At 37.1% G+C, this 20,359-nt stretch overlaps 1 protein-coding gene across 7 annotated transcripts in view; it reads right to left on the reverse strand.

The window, feature by feature from the left end:
• The window catches only part of FAM13A (family with sequence similarity 13 member A), a 310,218-nt gene that overhangs the window by 46,786 nt on the left and 243,073 nt on the right, over nucleotides 1-20,359 (reverse strand). For 6 of the 7 annotated variants that reach the window (XM_053606078.1, XM_053606038.1, XM_053606236.1 and 3 more), the window contains 5 exons: nucleotides 17,400-17,441; nucleotides 14,420-14,599; nucleotides 8,959-9,145; nucleotides 1,356-1,432; nucleotides 928-970 (listed from right to left, as the gene is read on the reverse strand). In XM_053606078.1, coding sequence (XP_053462053.1) covers nucleotides 928-970; nucleotides 1,356-1,432; nucleotides 8,959-9,145; nucleotides 14,420-14,599; nucleotides 17,400-17,441 — 529 coding nt within the window. The remainder of the gene's footprint in view (nucleotides 1-927; nucleotides 971-1,355; nucleotides 1,433-8,958; nucleotides 9,146-14,419; nucleotides 14,600-17,399; nucleotides 17,442-20,359) is intronic. The other variant, XM_053606394.1, reaches the window with a different exon arrangement.

Genomic DNA, 20,359 nt, shown 5'->3' on the forward strand with positions numbered 1-20,359 from the left:
TTGCTGTAAGCTGTGACGCTATGGCACTCTACTGAGGGCGATACAGTGAGATTCTGTCTCAAACAAAAAAATAAATAAAATAAAATAAAATAAAATGAGACACAAAAATCAAAAAGCAGTTTGGAGAAAGTAATGAATTTATGTTAATTTGGAAATGAATGAGATAATCCTTGCAACAGAGCCACTGAAACTCACTACCTACGTATTTCAGGTCACTTAAAAAAAAATGTATCAAATCATGGAAATCAAACAAGTAGCTTTGGCTTTTTGTTTTGTTTACTTTGCAGAAAAACTAAAGAGAAATCCTCATGTTATGAAAATTTATCTTCACAAGCAAAATTATTTGCAAAGCAAAATAATGGAATTTTTATGATTTCTCAAAGAATTTGTAAGTTTAGGTATTTGCCTTTCTAACCAATCATACTCTCACTATCCAATCATTATTAATCTCATTATCCTGTATTGAGGGGCCAATAATACTTCACATATACACTTAAGAATTGCACTCAGCAACTCTTGCTCTTAGAGTACACTAAATTTCCCAGCAATTTAGTAACAACTCTTTCAAGGTCTTTGAGTTAGGGAGAAGGCAAGAGGGGTGAGGAGCTTGCCAATAGGACACTAGCAGCCTCTTTTTTTTTTTGTTACAGAAAAAGGAAATAAGATGGATCTTTGCCACATGGGCACAGGTGTAAGGGGCTCTTTTAATTTATGAGAAAAATTTATCATGTGTGTCTGCCTCCATGGGTGCAGAAAGGTTAAAAAGGCAAAATCATGATGTATCCATTTGGAATGTACCACTGTCAATCTAATGCATGTTATTATTTGCCAATACATATTTTTTCATGTTTGAATAAGTTATAAAACAGCAAAAATATAAAATGCATAAATAGACCCATTACTATTACAGTCTTGTTTGCTACTCACCTCACGGTGCTCGGTACATTCGCCATCGTTTTCATTTTCTTTGCTACAAACAAAAGCAAATATCATGAAATGTTGATTTGTTTTATAACAATGCCTTTTATCTATCGATAAAATTTCATTTATTTTAAAAGTAGGTTGGATATCTCTAAACCAAATTCTTATAAAGTGCAAAAACAAAACCAAAATAAATTAAAATGAAAAAAAACTATTATAGAAACACAAATAAACCTAACTACTCATATGATTATTTGCCTTCAATAGTGCTGTTATAGATTTTCTATTCTAAACATTCCTTCCTTTAAAATACTATTGGCAAACAAATAGTCCATTAATTCTATTCTTTTTAGTTCTTATAGCTCACATTGAATCACATAAAAAAAAGTTTTTATATCCTTAAAAACCATGTGAAAAGAAAATTCTAATATTACCTTTCATTAGAAGTCCGTTCAAGGTCACCAGGTCCAGTTTTCTCCTGAGACTGTGTGGAACTGAAACCTTCCATAATCTGTAACAGATCAATTATTAGTGCCCAAGGGGAATGGTAAGAAATATACAACAGCAGACTCCCATTCTTTAAAATAGAAAAATCAGATAACAGGTAGATATAAGCTAATTCTAGACCTCATATTTCTTTGTAAAAAGTATTAAATTATGAATTCATTACATACTGCTTACATAAAATTGCATATTCCGTTTTGTCATCCTTTTAATAAAGATATCTCATATCATCGAAATGGTCACTGGGTCCTAAAGTATGCTTGTTAGATATTATCTATATTTTGTAGCTATATATAGCAAAACCCAGATTGAACTCAGAGGATAACCCACACATCCTATGTCATCAAAATAAAGAACACATATTGTAGCAACATGTATTCATCTATGTATTAATAACCTTCCATCATGAAAAACACTTTGCAAAGTAAATCTGATTAAGGTTCACAATAAGCCCGTGAAATTGACATGTACGAAGATCTCCACAAAATAAACATAAAATTAGAGAAGGAAACTGATCCTGGGTTTGGTAAATAGATGAATTTTTTGCTATATGAGTTGGTTTGGCCAGCTGGTCTGGAACTCTGTTTGATACCCTGGGCTTCGTCAAAGAATTAAGGGAAACAGCATAACACAATAGTCATGATGGTAGCTCCGGGGTCAGAATGCTTAGTTTAGAATTCTAGTTCCATCATTTGTTAGCAGTGTGACTCCACTTGAACATCAATTCAATTTCCTCACGTGGAAAATGAAGATACCATCAGTAGTTGACACAGTGTTGTTATGAGGAAAACAACACAGATAACGCCCCAGAATGATGCCTGGTACATCTCAGGAATATTAGTTGTTGTTGATGTTGTTACTTCTAAAGCTATCAAATCTCCAAGGAAAATATTTTACTGCTTTTTGTCCATAGTTAAAACAGTGTCCCAAGAACCAGACAGTGTTTGCGTCTGCCATTAGAATACTGAACATCAATTTACACACTTAGATAACTCACAATTTTAGACAATTTTAGAATGGATCTGAAAAAAAAATATATTTCTAAAGTTTGAGTTAGAAGAGGCCTCTATAAAATGCCTCTCTTTTAAACCAAGCATAGTTGTTCTTATTACTTGAATGTGACCTTCCTGAAAAAGAGGGACGTGTCTATGACAAAGAGGCTTTGTTCCCACTGGTCATCTTCAATAATCAGGAGTGACAGGAACATTTATACACTGTTGGTGGGACTGTAGACTAGTACAACCTCTATGGAAAGCAGTGGGGAGATTCCTCAAAGAACTAAAATAGAACTACCATTTATTTGATCCAGCAATCCCACTACTGGGTATTTATCCAAAAGAAAAAAAGACATTTTATAAAAAAGACATCTGCACTCAACTGTTTATAGCAGCACAATTCACAATTAGAAACAGGGAGAAAGAACCCTGGGTTCATAAAGTGTGGTGTATGTATACCATGGAGTGCTACTCAGCCATGAAAATAAGTTACCTTTTGTAACAACCTGGATGTAACAGGAGACCACTTTTATAAGTGAAATATCACAAGAATGGAAAAACAAACACCACATGTACTCATTATTAAACTGGAACTAACTGATCAATACTTATAGGCATGTGTGGAAATAACACGCATCAAAAATCAAGTGGGAAGTGGGAGGAGCTGATGGTTAACGCACACCTAACGCATACTGTGCCCCCTGTCCGGGTGATGGACACACTCGCAACTCTGACTCAAATGGTACCAAAGCAATTTATGTAACCAAAATGTTTATAACCTCATAAAATTCTGAAATTAAAGAAAATCTTTATTATAAGATATAGCGCAATAGTACTAGGTTTTCCCAAAGCTCTGAAACATGAATTCCAAGGGAAAGCACAATCTTTTATCTTCGGATCATTTCAAAACATGTCAAAGAAATGGTACATTCATAATTATATGCAAATCACTATTTCAGAAGAAATAAAAAATTTCAGGTCAAGGGTAAGAAATATTCAGAGAGAATAAGAGTGAACAGAAAATAAACCACAACAGCATTATATGAATTGAAAGGTATTTCAGTTAGAATATTGATTTTTTTTTTCCTTAACAGAAGGAACAAAAATATAATTGATGTAAGATTTGAGAATTATAGGAAAAAAGTTAATGTCACAATAGAAAGCTTTGCAAAAAGCAGTTATGAGATGAAGAAAGCTTAGTTGATCTCCAAAGCTAAATGAGCGTTAAGTTCTTTAACTGCCTACTTTACTTTTTAAATGTTTCAGTCATATGTTTAAGAACTCTCCAATGACCTGAGGATTTTATGGATGTAATTCAGTATTGATTTACTATTATTACTAGTATTTATTTACTAGTATTACTAGTATTTATTTATTAGTATTACTTAATACTGTTTACTATTCCTTCTAAAGTTTTCCAAAAATTCTAATATTCATTCATATTGTTTCTTCACACATCTGAGACTACTGACTATTCATTATTTGGTTTTACTAAACAGCATGAAAATATACTGTGTTTCTTTGCTAAAGTAGTTGAGTTGCACCTATATCTTTTGTAAATATGGAACCACTGAAGAATGTGTTACAGCTGGCAAAGTATTCCGGGTTTGTTTTTGTTTTTTTCTAGAACGAAACAAGGACAGTAAAAAAATCTATGAGTACAATAACAGAACTACCTTTTTCCTTGGGTACAAAACATGTTACAAGTTGTAATGTCCACCCTTTGTCTAAGGGCTAGGGGGCAAAAGATTAGGATAAGAAATAGATCAGTAAGTTCCCCCCTTCCCTGAGATGGGAGCAGGAGAAAATGGAACGTGCAGGTGCCTACATGCTGAAATGCAGGACGCTTCCATTGTATCAGAGGTCTGTTATCGGACTTCAAATGTGGTACAGTAGGTAATAATACTTGCTTTACAAGAAAACATTGACTCAGTATCTTCTGACGGTTTTGAACCGTTTTACATCATAAACATCTCTCCAGGTGTGGTAAGAGCAATCCAGTGATGTTGTCATTTATTAAGGGTTGAAGCAGTAGAATTCTTATAGAAATGTCTTATTGCATAAACTAATTACACATCTAAATTTGGGATCCTTTAAAGGTACTAGATAATTTTTACAAAACAGCAAAGAACAGATTATGGCTTTAAGTCTAATTTAGTGAAACTGCTTCTTGTCATTTTTAAACCAGAGAAGGCCTAGCCCAGCGGTTTTCAACCTGTGGGCTGCGACCTCTTTTTAACAATGAAAATACATCGTGGCATTGGGAACGTTGAGAACCGCTGCCCTAGCTGATAGTCCATAAAAATTTGAGTCACACAAGTACTATCAGTGACTTTCTAAAATTCATTATGATATAATTTATTTTGATAATTTTGGGGTACCAGAGGGAACTGAATTTTAAGAACCACCCTCCTTAATTATAAAAATAACCTCAAATCTAAAAGAGCAAAAGCCTTGATAAAGTGAGCATTAGACCCTGGAGTTTATTTTTAATTCTTTTTTTTTTTTTTTCTCCTCTCCCCTGTGGGCTGGCATTGAAAATTAGGCTCAAAACCTGTTTGACCATGGATGTGCTGGAGTAAAAACAAATTTGTTTTTTACAACTGTAAAATGCTGACAAAGCCTTAATAGAAGACACTAAAAAAAAAAAAAAAAAAAAATGCCTTCTCGCAATATACAAACAGCTCAATGTGAAGGCTACAGGAATGCTGCTAGTCAAAACAGGTTCAATATATTCTAACCCTGAGATCTAAGAGAAGATTTTATACGGTCCTGTTAACAAAGGATTAATAGCATATTTGAATTCCCTTTTGTACCCTTTTATACATTTTATGTTTTATTATTTAATGTATAAGCCAATCTATGTTCAAAAAGAACTATTGGTATCACAAAGGTTGCCAGCTATTCACCCAAATTCATTCTATGTTTCTTTCCTAGTAATGAAGTAGCTCTGTGCCCAGCACGACACGTATCCCAGCCTCTCTTGCAATTGGAAATGGTTCATGTTCTAACTTCTCACCATCGGGTGTGAGAAGTGATCCATGTGGCTCCAGGCCGGCCCGAGAAAATGCCTCACCAGATACAGATGCTCCTCAACTTACGATGGGGATACGTCCTGATAAATCTATTTTAAGTTGAAAATATTGTAAGTCGAAAATGCATCTACTATATCTAACCTACCGGACATCAAGTGAAATCAATTTCGAGGACAAACCTGGCAGTCTCCAACTTGACCTATTTGGCTCCCTTTCCTGTTCAAGTTCTCGGTTACTTATGTTTTTCTTCTACTTTTCTGCAGCTTCTCCCTAAAGTCTCTTCTGCTGGCATCTCATCTGCCTATCATAAATGTTGGTGTGCCTTCGGGCCCTGAGCAGGGGCCACATCTCTATCCATTTGCATTCCCTTGGTTATCTCAGCCAGTGGATTGGTGTGAAACGTCATCTATAATGCTCATGACTCCCACATTTGTAACTCCAGCCAGGACCATTCTCCTTGAACTCTAGGTCCAGAAATCCAGAAATTCCCTCTCTCTATCCTCACTTAGAGGTCTAATGGGCAGCTTAATCTTAACACATCCAAAACTGATCTCAGGATCACATTCCCAAAATGTCCTCCATCTCCCTCGTCTCAGTAAACTGTCTAGTTGCTCAGACCAAAAACCTTGGAAGCGTCTTTGACTTCTGTATTCTTTCATACTTCGCATCAAACCTGTCAAGAAATCTTCTCAGTGCTATCTTCAAAACACATCCAGAATATGTCCACGTCTTACCCCTCTCTGAGGACCAATGCAGCGCACAGCTCCAGGAGGAACCATTCATGTTGCAGGTGACCATGTCCCTGAAGGCAGTACTGTGGACAACCGTCAGGGCCTCCAGGGCTGGCTCCGGGATCACCTCAGTCACAGCCATCATCATCTCAAACCTAGATTACTGCAATGGCTTCCCTAGCTGGCGTTCTCCTGCCCTCCCACAGCAGTCACCCCACATTTAAGTCAGTCACATCACTGTTCTCCTGAGAACCCTCCAGTGGCTTCTCATCTCACCCAGAATAAAGGAAGAGTCCTTACAGACTCACAGATCCCTGTAAGGACTCTCCTACACAATCTGCCTTCCTAGAACCTCTTTACTTTGCTCGCTCTTCCAACCATGGCGGTGTCTCTGTGGTTCCTTGAACGTTTCCGATAAATGACTGCCCAGGGCCTCTGCACCCCCCATGGTGGACCTATCTGAAGGGCTTGCTCCTTATTCCCTCTAGGTCTTCACACTCCAACGTCACATTCTCCAAGAGGTCTTCTCTGAACGCTCTATTTAAAAGTATATCCCTCGCATCCCCCACAATTCCTGAACATTCTCTGCTTAATTCTTCTTCCTAGTAATTATCACTATCTGATACACTTTACGCTTGACTTGTTTATCTTGGTTAGCTTGCCTTTGTCCCCAGGATCTAAAATATTTCCTGCCACATAGAAGGCATATAACCGTGTGTGTGTGCATACACACACATATACACACACACACATATTTTAAAACTACAGAAACAAATGTTTGGTCAGAGTGTGAAGAACTTGAAGTAGGGTAGGAAAAAGGTTTGGAGGATAACTTTCAGGATATCGTCTAAATACTAGCCATTGTTATGTTCCTGGGCTCTCTGCTCTGTGGTTACTTGTGACGATTAGATTTTACAATTCATGGAATGTGAGCTTTAGGAAAGGTCTTTGAGAATACCCTCCTTTTACAGATGAGGAAGTTTTTCTTCTAAGTTATGTTGGCTGGGTTTTAAATTATTCATTGCAGCAAAGACATGGTCCACTGAGCTCGCTTATGCTTAACATGTGACAGGCACCATCCTGGAATGCGGAACCTGGCAACTGAGTTGGAGGCAAATTCTTTCACATAAAAAAAGACCAAAATGGAATTAGGATCTTCCATCTGAATGTTTTTAAACAACGACTATGTCCATAGTTTCATCAGTCAACACATATTCTAAGGAATAAACGTATTTTTCCACTTCTATTAACGATTACCACCTAACTAAGACACTATTCCTAGTGGAAAAAAATTATGAATGGGTTAAGTTAATATAAAAAGGGATTCAAACTGAAAAGTACATTCTTTTCAAGCTAAATCTCAGGCTTAGTCACCAGATATCTTTTTCTGGCAGATAAGCAAATCACAGACCAAATAAAGAGCTAATAAAGCTAGTATCATTGATCTTATTTAAAAATTGACCAGTTTGATGTAAGCATTCCAAATTATGCATAAAAATCAGCACATTTTACCCCATAAATGCATTAATGTACACAGTTATGATTTAATAAAAAATAAAAACATAAAAATTTACTTTTAACAAAAAAGAGATTTAAATCATCAGTGCTCAAAAATAGCTAATGTGCAATGATTCTAAAGCTTAAATTCTTTGAGAACTGTACCAGACATAAGCCTGCGGTGGACGATTATTGTTTTTCATTTGAGTTGATCAGTTTATTCGTGGAAACTAAGCACCAAGGCTTTTTGAGAGAATAATCCCACAAACGTGTTTTCTCCTAGATTTGCATTATATATATTTCACTTAGGGCAAAATTGGAAATCTTCTCTGAGCACATGTAAAAATTGGTAATGGGAAAACATGTGACCCATCAATTTTGTTAAATGTATGAGAAACCCAGCACGGAGCTAAAAACTGCTTAGGGATAAAGTACTTCAAAGGCTTTGCACACCCACCAGTAAGAATGGAAATGGCCCATTTCTATCAGAGATTCTACTTCATGTTATATTATAAAATTTATCTTCAGGTTTGCTGTTGTTACCTTTTTTAGGAAGACTTGGGTTCTCACTTTTTAGGGAAACTAAGCCACAAAGGAAAAAGGATGATAAATATTGATGTTATACTGAATAAATATTTAGTTATTGACTGAACCACTTGTAAAAGCTTATACTATGTGACGAATTAATGACTCAGCATTCAGGTCTGAGGCAACTGTCTAGAGGATTTATTTCTTCTTGTTTTCTGATTAATTTGGAAAAAATACAGAGTATAGATTTTAAACTATATTTCTGAACATGAAGAGATTTCTGAACACAAAGATAAGTTGATGTTCTTTCCCTATGTATTTCTTTCAGCTCAATTTAAGTTCACGAATTTTTTTTTTTTTTTAGCATATTCATATAGACAAGAACAAACAGAATAGAGGAAAATAAGGAAAAGTGCTTTATGGACAAATTTATTCCAAAAATAAAGTTTAAAAATGCTGTAAAAGATGAGATAAAAATCAGACCAACTTAAATAACATGGAAATCAAAGTCTGTGCTGTTTCTTGTTCCTATGGCAGAATGCAGTATTTCTTAGCCTTAATTTTTATATTTATTAAAGAGAAATACAAATGTCTATACTCAATAGCTCTAGAGTCACTTTCAGAACTCATATTCTGTAATTCTGTGAAACTCAAGGCTGAAATTTCTTTTAACTTTTTTACAAAACAAAGAGATGTGATACTTTTAAAGTAGCTACAAGTAAACATTTTACAGGCGTATTTGCTTACCACAACACCATCTTGATTTTCGTTGAACTCAGAAAGTTTAGTACTGGATTTCTGACGTTTGGGTTTGCTCCTGTCTCCGACAGAGCCAGAAGTACTGTCGTGTAATTTTTCGACTTCTTGAGTGTTCAAAATACAATCATCAAGGTTGTTGAATCCAGAAGGAATATTTTCTTTGTTGATAAGCCCCCTTGAATTGAAAATAAAAAAAGCTTAATTTTATTTTAAAAGGTAAAATAGACATTTAATGATACTGCCACTGCAGTATCATATCACACATAGGAAGTCCAAAGATGCCGAGAAATTCCAGTTTGCACCTTTGATCAAAATCTCAGTAGAGTGCCTCTCCTGAGACTGCTTGGTGCCAAATAAATCACATTAAAAGAGAAACTATTCCTAGAGGCAAATTGGCAAGAGCTGTTTCTACCAATGAACAGCCCCAAAGTAATTTTGTATTCAAACAGGGAGAACAATGTAAGTTTACACTGAGATTTCCCATTATTCACACATGTTAATATATATGTTTTCATTTTATCAATTAATAAAGATTAATTAACAATATAGAAGAATATCTGAAAAGGAAATATGATATCTTCCTAGAATGGGACTAAAGATTTTCCCAAATGATAAAGACATTTCAGTAGTGTAGAAATGCATAAATATTTAAATCTTACTGAATTAGGTAATATTGATAGAAATAACGGAAGTTAATAAAAGATATGGAATAAAAAGCATTTTAACTGAAATATGGATTTTTTACTTCCTAATATAAGGAGTTCCAGAATGTAAGCTTATGACATGGAGGTCTTTCACAACTTAGTTTTAGAAGTATATATAAATTTCATAATTGCAGAACTTAATTCATTTGATGGTTATGAAACAGTTTTAAGTATTTATAAACATTCCCATAATAGGCTTTCACACAAATGAATGAGATTTTTACTCTCTTCATGATGTGACTGAGTTAATGTCCCACCCTAAATATATAAACCTCTATTTTAAAATAAATTCAGTTCTAAAGAGTAAAAATAGACACCATATTTTACTATTGGCTCAACCATATCAAAAAAATGAGAGATAACATTAAATATTTATTCTACAATCTAAATTCATATCCTTAGTGTAATGAAGCCAAAACTGTGAATTAAGAACTACCATAATATTTTCAAAACTATACTATATTTGGTAACGTTTAACCTCTGTATTTAATTTAATCTTATGTTCTATAACTTTAACATGACAAATATATTTAGTGAGATTATATAAAGGATTTATGCACATTTATAGGAAATATTTTAAGTATGCAGCGATTAAAGACAGAAGGGAAGGTTGATAGTGACAAAATGTCAGCACAGAAACTCAGACGAACACTGAGATAGCTTCTCTCTGTACAGTGAGAGCGGTGCCTTCTGTGGATGGCTGGATGAGTTTGGTCTAAAACTCTAAATGATTTGCTTTACTATTTAAATTCTGTCTCCTCACCACTCTTTCCTACTTCATGACATGTCTGTCCAATTGTAATTTTTTAATGGACAGTCTTTCATGCTTGAAAGCTACTACGGTCCTTCAAAATTTATACACTGAAGTCCTAATTCCCACTGTGACAATAATTGGAGACAGGGCTTTCAAGGAGGTAGTGTAGGTTAAAAGAGTCCTAAGAGTGGGACCCTCATTTGATAGGGCTGGTGTCACACGAGAAGAGGAGGAGACAGAAGGAGACTGTGTTCAGAGGGAAGGCCGTGTGAGAACACAGGGAGAAGGCAGCTATCTCCAAGGAGAGGCCAAGGAGAACAGCCTCGTCAGAAACCGGCAGAGCTAGATCACTGACCTTGAACTTTAGCCTCCAGAACTGTAAGAAGATAAATTTCTCCTGTTCATGCAACCTAGTCTGTGGTAGTTTGTTATGACAGCACAGCAGACTAATACAAAGCTAAAAATCATTAAAAAAAATCAGAAAATTGGCTCGGCCTGTAGTTCAGGTGGTTAAGCCGTCAGCCACATACACCAGAGCTAGCAGGTTCAAATCCAGCCCAGGCCTGTCAAACAAAAATGACAACTGCAACCAAAAAATAGCCGGGTGTTGTGGCGGGTGCCTAGAGTCCCACCCGTCTCTTAAGCAAGAGAATTGCTTAAGCCCAGGAGTTGGAGGTTGCTGTAAGCCGTGATGCCACAGCACTCTACCTAGGGTGACAGCTCGAGGTTCTGTCTCAAAAATAAAATAAAATAAAATAAAAATAAAAAAATCAGAAAATTGGGGGGGTACCTGTAGCTTAATGGTTAGGGCCACCGGCCACATGCTCCAGGACTGGTTTGAACCCGGCCGGGGCTCTGCTAAACAAACAAACAAAATAGCTGGGCATTGTGGCGGGCACCTGTAGTCCCGGCTACTAGGGAGGCTGAGGCAAGAGAATCGCTTGAGTCCAAGAGTTTGAGGTTGCTGTGAGCTATGATGCCACTGCACTGTACCGAGGGTGACAAAGTGAGACTCTGTCTCAACTAAGAAAAAAAAAATCAGAATATCAGATAACAAAGTGTATAATCATTTTGAATAGTGAATGAATGACTAGAATAAATCTTGTCAAAATGAGTATGTGAAAATCTGACCATGCAGTGTGTGAATGTGGAAATCCTGTTCACCCCAAAGGAAGGAAGTGTTTGCTTTGATGTGTGCCCATGTGTCTCAGCTACAGTAACTGTGATTACATACAGCCTGGGCACAGAATTCCTCCTGCAGCATCCTGTCAGGTTTCAATCATATCTGAGCTGTATTTGACCTCAACTTAAATCTTGGGCCTTTCACTTTAGTTATCTAGATCTTATTTCTATTTTTTTCCCCAGAATTTCTTTTTTACCCCTACATACTTAATTCTTTAGAAATACTAAACTATTTAATATTCAACGAATACATCATGCTTTGCTTTTATTTTTTCCTTTGCAGTAGGATTTTAACAGAATATTTATATAACCAAAAAAAATCGGGTCAATTTTCCAGTTCATTATGTTTTGGAAGACTGAAACCATTTTCATTTAAATGATGCTTTGCTTTTTAAAAAAAAATTATGAATGCTTTTCAAACACATACAGAAATAGAAAGACTATCACCATACACTTCCATTTACCCATAACCAAAATTTCAAATTTCCATATACTTGGGAGATGGCAGACTTTTTACTAAATGAATTAATATGAACCCTTTTACATAATAATATGTATCTTAAAACTTTGTTTTTATTGAAGCAAAGATAATAATATTTGCTGATCATATTTTCTTATGAATTTCGACAATAAACAGCATCACAAGGAATGAAGTATTTTATGGTCTTAGTCTAGCTTTTATTTGCTTATTTAAAAAATCTGCCATGATGACTTTAGTAAGATTTTATTGACTCTGCTATCTCATTTTGAAATGGAGCCATCACTGGCTTCAAGGACTTTTAAAAACTGGTTGTAGCTCTAAGTTGCTAGAGGCAAAACAATAGATAAAAATACAAACAGATTCCTATTTTTTAAAAACTTCTCAAACATTCCATAAGGCTAAAAGTTTTGAATAGAATATTACAAAGTCTAGCTTAATATTTCCTGGTTTTTTTAAGAAAAATATTTAAAAATATTTTTTAAGTAAAGCCCAGTGTATCTTAGACAAATGCATCAGTCACATATAAGCATTATATTATGAAAACCTCATTTATCACAGGTTATTGTAATGGCTCTTGAGCTCACAAATGATGATACGTTCATGACTCCTGGGGATAGTGGAGAGGACCTGGAAGGTGGCATTTCAAAGTCACTGAAAGGAAGAAAGTTAAATGAGGAATCTGAGACCAAAGTAGAGATGCTGAAAAAGAATCAGCTTGCCAGAAAAACTTAAAAACAAGCAGATGAACAAAAGGAAAAGAATGAGATGGAGGGAGACAAGTTTGGAATTGGAGCCCTGGATGAAGGAAGGTGAGGGAAAGGGTGAGCGTGCCCAGCATGGAGGTGGGAAGAGGGGCCAGAGGAAAGGACTGCTGACCTGTGGTCAAAGCCGGGCAGACGAAACGAGTGGATGTGGGGCCTCCAATGATCAGAGCCTCCTGCCTCCAAAGACTAGGAGCATTGAGAGTAGCTCTTGTGTGGGCTGGTATTTGGAAAAGGCCTATCAAGACAAGATTGTGACCTAGGGTACCAGGTTTTGGGGGGTGGGGAGGGTCTTGTGACTGGAAGGTTGACACAAACAAGGAGCACATGAAAGGGACTTTCCTTGGTACACAGACCATGTACCAAGGAAAAAGAGCATAGTGAGGCAGTTTGCAAGTTATTGCAGCTACATACAGTACCCCAATGACATACACATATATATGTGTGTATGTGTGTACCCCAATATTCTCTTGCTTGATGCCCAGCTGTGATTGGACCAGGACGAGTGACCCGAGTGAGCGGTGGAGGGAACAGCAGAGCAGAACAATTAAGGGAAAGGCTAGGGCTCCATTCCCTATCTCCTTTTGTTCCCCTGACATAGCTAGTCAAAAACAATCAAGACAACTTATAGAAACATCCCTGGACGTGGGAAATGCTATATTTAAATTCCACACAGGAGTCGGTCCGTGCTGCACATTTCTCTGCCCTGTCTGGTCCTGTGGGTTTCTGATCTTACCCATGCTGTCTTCCCCGGGCGCCACCAAGCACCCACGTCACCACTGCCACTCTCTGCTCCCCATCAGGCTCCTTGCGCCTTCCACCCTCCATGTGCTATCCCTCTGTCCAAACAAAGAGGGTGGAAAGCAGGATGTCGTGACACACTGAGGATATTTTAAAAATGCAAAGTGTGGCTACATATTGTTCAGCAGAAAAACAAGGCAGAGGATATGAGCAGTGTTAAGTGAAAAATCTGCACTTATAAAAGAACACCACGGAGGTAGTCTACAAGCTAATTTACTTCTAAATGATTTCTGTAACCTGAGTGAGTAGCTAATTTTAAAAGTAAATATTTCCTGAAAATGTAATATTCCATTTAGAAAGTAAAATAGATATTTTAACTACCCATCCTATCTACCAGTTCCAAGACAAATGTTTTTTAAAGAGTACCGAACATGTCATCGGTAAATCAGTGGGTTATATTGTAGGACGGCTTGATTTCTATATTGCATCTGCTAATATAGCCCTTAAACATTTTAATGAGTTGCAACATGGAATTTATTTATATTTATTTATCTTTTGTGTTTTTCTTTATTAGACAAAATAAAATTTCTTTTTTGTTTTTTTCATGAAGACTTTGGTGTTATGAGTCCAGGTGAAAAAGAATGAGGGGTGTACAACTATTATGTATTCATAAAAACTAAAAATAGATATAAAATAATGCCATTTTAGCCTAAACACGATAACAGGAGAGGGCTAGGAGATGTGACTATGCCACAGTGACTAACTTAGGGGTGTATTTCAAATGAGAAAGAGAAAAGTCAAGCAAGAAGCACCAGCGCCAACTCACTTGTCTCTACCACATCGACCTTCATCCTGCTCCTTGGATGGGCGTCGGCGCTGCCTGGTGGAGGTGGTGGAAGATGCGGAGGACGGTCCAGATTCAGAGTCTATTGAACTTTGACCTCCAGAGCTGTTAACATCAAAAAGATGCTGTTCTACAGCTGACCGGATGGTTCTTTCTAAGAGTCTGGTTAAAAAAAGAATACAAAGTCATTCAAGCAATCAAGTTTGTTAATAGTCTTTAAAAATATGTGCCCATAATTTTGAAAATATTTGTATTTCCAATAGAAGATCCTTCGAATTTCATGACCAAAGGCAGTGTATGAGGCATTAATCTAAACAATATTTGCATTGTGTGTTAAAAACAAAACTAAACTGAACAAAGTCAGTTTGATAACTGTGTTTCTAATCTTTGTGAGTCCAGGATTACTGAAACGCTCCCAGTAAGTTTAGCAGCAATCAGGAGGCATTCAGGAAGTAAGGGTCATTTACTATAAGGAAGAATGAAGAAATTCTTTTTCCTTAGAGAATAGTAATGGTCCTATTCTGACAAAGGCGCGTTTCCTCCAGATTTCTTACCAGTTCTGCAGAGAAAGACAGTATGATTTGCAAAGCAAACTAGCAAGAATAACTGTATGATGCTCATTATCTATCTAGAGTCCCTTAAAGATAAAATTATATTAGTAATAATGGTATTTGGGGAAAAAACTCACCAGGAAAATTACAATCAGAATAGCATGGCATAATCTTTCCTAACTTCTAGTCAATTAAATTGTGATTATCATATTATATATATATATGAGGTCAATTAAATTGTGATTATATATTATATATATATGAAGCTGTATTCATGAAAACATCCCGAAACATTATTATTGAAGTTGAAAGGACAGATTTACTTTGTTCAATGTGAGGAGATGTGACTATAGGGCTGAAAAGAATACATTATAAGATACACTATGTAAATGGCATCATTTTTCAAGCTGCAGAATCTTTTAATGTGTCTATAAACCTTTTCCTATCACCCTGTTATTTAATTCTGAATAAGCTCATGTGGACCATTCTTAACTTATACTCTTCAAAGCATGTGTTTCTTCACTTGAAAAAGAATCACACATATATTTAGTAAATGTTCAGGCTGAGAAGTAGCATTTACTTAAATAAAATAGGCTTTGAGAACATAAAGAACTTAAGATTTTCCAAATAAGAGTCAGTCATTTCATTCAAGTTTTATTACTAATGTTTTAAGATAAGGAGCAAGTTATAGTTTAATGATCTTGGGCATTAGAATTTTTGCATTTGGAACTCTGTGTCCCTAATGATTCAAGATTACATCATAGTGGTATAGCGGAATGTGAGTAAATGAATATATATGTAATAAAGAAATAAGATATTCGTGAGAAAGCCATAAAGTATATCAAAGTGGCCTCCGACACATAGACGAAACTGAAATATTCATCCAGACTAACCATACACCTTTGCCAAACTGTACAAAACACAGGAGAAGGAGGGGTTAGCAGAGAGAAAAGAGGCAAGACCCTGTCCGTCTTGGTCCAGTTCTAGACTCTCTGTGACACTGACAAAGCTAATGGAGATTAATCCTGTTCTCTCATCGCTTTCTCTCCAATCTCATTTGGATTTTGAAACAAAATCCAAATCCCCCCTACTAGATCCAAATTCATTCCAATTCGTGCTTCTTCTAATTTTTTTCTCTCTTCTTTCCTAGCACATCCTCCTCTTCACCTCCTACACCTGATCGTTGCCAAGAGAAGATGCTTCAAAAATGCCCACACATGTCCCAGCGAGAGAGGGAAAGAGGTAAATGTGAAGGAAACCTCTTTGGGCAAGGAGCTAGTCATTCAGTCATTCAACAAATATTTATTTAGTACCTAATACAGGCCAGGCATTTTTCTAGGCAGTAGGAAGATAGCACTGAAGGGGACAGACAAGGTTGTTGGGTGTATGGAGCTTACATTCTTAGATGGTAAGACAGATAATAAACAAATAATGTAATTTCATATAGTCCTAAGTTCTCTAAAATACCACGTAAAGAGTGGGCATGGAGAGTCAGCCACAGATTCCCAAATGAGATGACATCTGAACCAAGAGTGAATGATGAGAAAGTGCCGGCCCAGCTGAGGAACAGGCCAATAGTGAGGGTTTCAGGCAGGAATAAACTTGGCTTATTTCAGGAACACAAGGTCATGGGGCTGAATCAAAGTGAACAGTACGAACAGAGAGGTGGGCAAGGTAACCGGAATTCAGATTTAGTTTAAGTGCAAGTGGAAGCCTTTGGAGGAAAAATAAATGTGATGACCAATTGGGTACCACCAGCACTGTCCCGCGGAGACAGAACTTGTCATTGTCACTAACTTGCATTCTTTTCTGCAATCCTATGAGACTATGAAATCTCTAAAGGCAAAGGCCAAAACTTATTTGATGTTACGCATCTAACACTGTGCTTGGCATGCTGCAGGCACTCAATAAATGCAGGCTCAATAAAATGAACAAACTAGGAAATAAAGATGTCATTGATACATTAACTTTTAATTACATTCTCCCTTGCAAGGTGCCTGCTAAAGCACACAGACTACTTTGCAAATATTAATTGGCCCTGACATCATTTTTAATGAAAAAAACAAAAAGCTCTTATTTTCAAATGCTGGAGTTGACTTGACTCTTGACGCACTTATAGAAGCTCAAACCAGAACATTTCTTATTCAGTCCTCTGTATAAAGTTAGTTCAAAAGCCACAGGTCTTGGGCAGCGCCTGTGGCTCAAAGAAGTAGGGCGCCAGCCCCAAATGCCACAGGTGTCGGGTTCAAACCCGGCCCCAGCCAAAAATTGCAAAAAAAAAAAAAGCCACTGGTCTTCATCTGCCAATACTGTACATCACTAGAATTATTTTTTTTTCCATTTAATGAATAGGAAAGAGCATTAACCACCACCATCACCCCAAATAAAAGAATCCAACCCAAGTAACTTACTCTTCGGTTGTTGAAACACTGCTGACTTGGGATGCATGAGCGCTGCAGAAAAGAAGGAAAGAGAAACCCAGGTGAGATGAAGGATCAGAGATGGTGAACCAAACATCTTAAGGGGATCACGGGCTGAAAGAAATTAGTCAAGTCCTGAGTGACCTCGCCCCATGTTTAACCATCCACTGACCAACGCTCATTTTCACTTGCTTCTAGAATTGAGATGGGTTTGGTTGCTTATTCCTAAAAAGAGGCCTTTTCTCCTTTTTAAAGAGGTTCATGGCAGATTATTTTGCAACTGACCTTGGAAAGCCATCACTTAGCTCTCATCCCACTGACACAAGGCACATTCAGGGTCTTTTGATTTTCCTAAAATGGTAATTCAACTGCTGATGACCCCCTTTCATCACGTATTTGCCCCAGTCTAAATTCATCCCCTGCCTTCACCCCTCAGGCTTGTAGACAGAGCATTTTCCTAGAACTTTGTCCTGAACATGTAAAGGGACCAAGACTGTTTTCTATATGACCCTCCCTTCCTAGCTATAGATGTTGGAATGGGACTCGACTATTCCTAAACCATCTTTTCTAAGCCACCTTCTCTTCCTAAGTTTCTCAGGATGGAAAATATCTCAAGCTCCATAATATTCCATCTTAATGCCTAATTTACAATCTTGCTGTGGAGCATTACTTATAAACTTCCTCTAGTTTCCCATTTTCCTTAAAGCGTGAATTCTTTTAAAGTGTTAAAAAGTGGTCAACATAAAGGAGAATGATAAAATCGTTAATACAAAGTATCACCTGGTGAGCACCCTTTGGAACCTTCTCTCTCATGCCTGCACTTACGTTCACATAACTGTGATGAGTTTTGAGGCGGGCCACTGATTTTAGTTTTATTACTACAATAACTTGGTTACATTCTCACATTCTGCCCTCTAGTGTTTAGTCAGCTTCTAAATCAAGATTTACAAGTGTCTGTGTTCGAAAAAAGGCTAAAATATTGAGCGGATTTAAGAAAATCTTTAGTCACAGCAAACTATAGTTTTGCCCAAGTCTTTTCCTTGTTTCTTCCTTCTTTGTAGAAGACACTTAAATTGAAGCTGTTAATGGCCAAGACTGATAGCTGCCTTTCAATCATTCCACGCTTTCCAATGTATACTATACAATTTTCAACATAGGAACATGCTGGTTGGAAATGACCTGTCAGGTTTCTCTCCCTTGTCAGTATGCTCTTCTCTTTCAATTCAGAATCTAAGGGAATTGAAGTGTATGGTAGAATCTATCATACAATCAATCTCAAGGGACTGTATGAGACGTAATAGTTCTTCTTTTCTTCCATCACCCTACCTAGCACTCCCACGACCATCAAGCCATTGATAGCACTCATTATTCCTGAAGGGATCAACAAACACTGACTCTCTAGCCCCTGGTAATTTTCCTTAGTTCTTGGTCAGGTGAGGTGGCTCACATGTAATCCTTGGATCACTTGGGTTTAGGAATTCGATATCAGCCTGAACAAGAGCAAGAGGCTGTTTCCACTAAAAAATTAACCAAGTGTTGTGGCAGGCACCTGTAGTTCCAGGTACTTTGGGAGGCTGAAGCAAGAGGATTGCTTGAGCCCAAGAGTTTGAGGATGCTGGGCGGCGCCTGTGGCTCAAAGGACTAGGGCGCCGGCCCCATATGCTGGAGGTGGCGGGTTCAAACCCAGCCCTGGCCAAAAACTGCAAAAAAAGTTTGAGGTTGCTGTGAGCTATGATGTCATGGCACTGTAGCCTGGGTGACAGAGTGAGACTCTGTTTCTAAAAACAAAAGCAAAAAAACTGCAGTGCTCTGTCATGGCCATAGACCACAGCCAAATCCCAGAAAAACAGTATAAAATCATGTGATTGTGCAAAAGGGAAACTGATTTAAAAATCACTAACTGAATAAATAAAAACGTCCTAACAATTACTGAGTATTTACTATGTTTCAGACACTGTGCTAAGTACTTTTAATACAGATCTTTTTCATTTACTGTTTACAGAAACAGATGAACTGGGATTTGAACCAAGAAAAGTTTTAGCTCAGAGTCTAAGCTCTTAATCACTACACTAGATTGTCTTTCAATCCATTACTCACTAGAAGAAAAACTCACTGGAGTCATCTTTGCATACGGAGGCCTGGACTTAGGTACTTACTCTGCTTTTAATCACAACCATTGCTTCTCTGCCCTCAAAGCCTGTTATTCATAGTGGTTCCCAGGCTGCGTAAGCAACAATAAATCCTTTGCTGCTCTCGGTCTTTCACTGGAACAGGCAGTTCTTGCTTTTGATGCTTTGTGGCTCACCCTCTGTAAACTTAACACTGTATAATTAACTCCTGGACTCTACTTCTCAGTACGGTTACACAACCTTGTTTTGGGAGCAGGGACCAATGTGAATAAGGACTCCAGGGGAAACCCAGAAGATAGAGAAGAGTGCACATCTGCTACACCCTACAAAACATTCTAAGACCAATCACGAGCCAGTTAGACACCCACGCTGTCCCAGAATGGGGAGATGTCTTTCTCTCCTCCCTACTACACATTTTTTATTTTTTTGCAGTTTTTGGCAGGGGCTGGGTTTGAAGCCGCCACCTCCAGTGATTCTGACTCTGTTGGTTTATAGAAGATGTTTTGAGTCTTGCAATCACATTCTTTAAAACCTCAATCACTTGGATAGTACTATAGCAATTTTCAAACATTTTAAGTAATAAAAGTATGATATGAAAACTCATACTAACCTTAGGGAATAGAAGTCAAGGTATCAAAATTTCTGTCACAGGTTAAGAAAAATGCCCACAACCATCTAAATCAATCATTAAGAGCCTTTCTCAGAATGCATAATTAAGATCAGTAACAAAATCAAGAATTAAACAATACTCTTTTTTTTTTTTTTGAGACAGAGTCTCACTATGTTGCCCTCAGTAGAGTGCAGGGGCATCACCCTGATCGC

Source organism: Nycticebus coucang, chromosome 1 (genome assembly GCF_027406575.1).
Source record: "Nycticebus coucang isolate mNycCou1 chromosome 1, mNycCou1.pri, whole genome shotgun sequence".
NCBI lineage: Eukaryota > Metazoa > Chordata > Mammalia > Primates > Lorisidae > Nycticebus > Nycticebus coucang.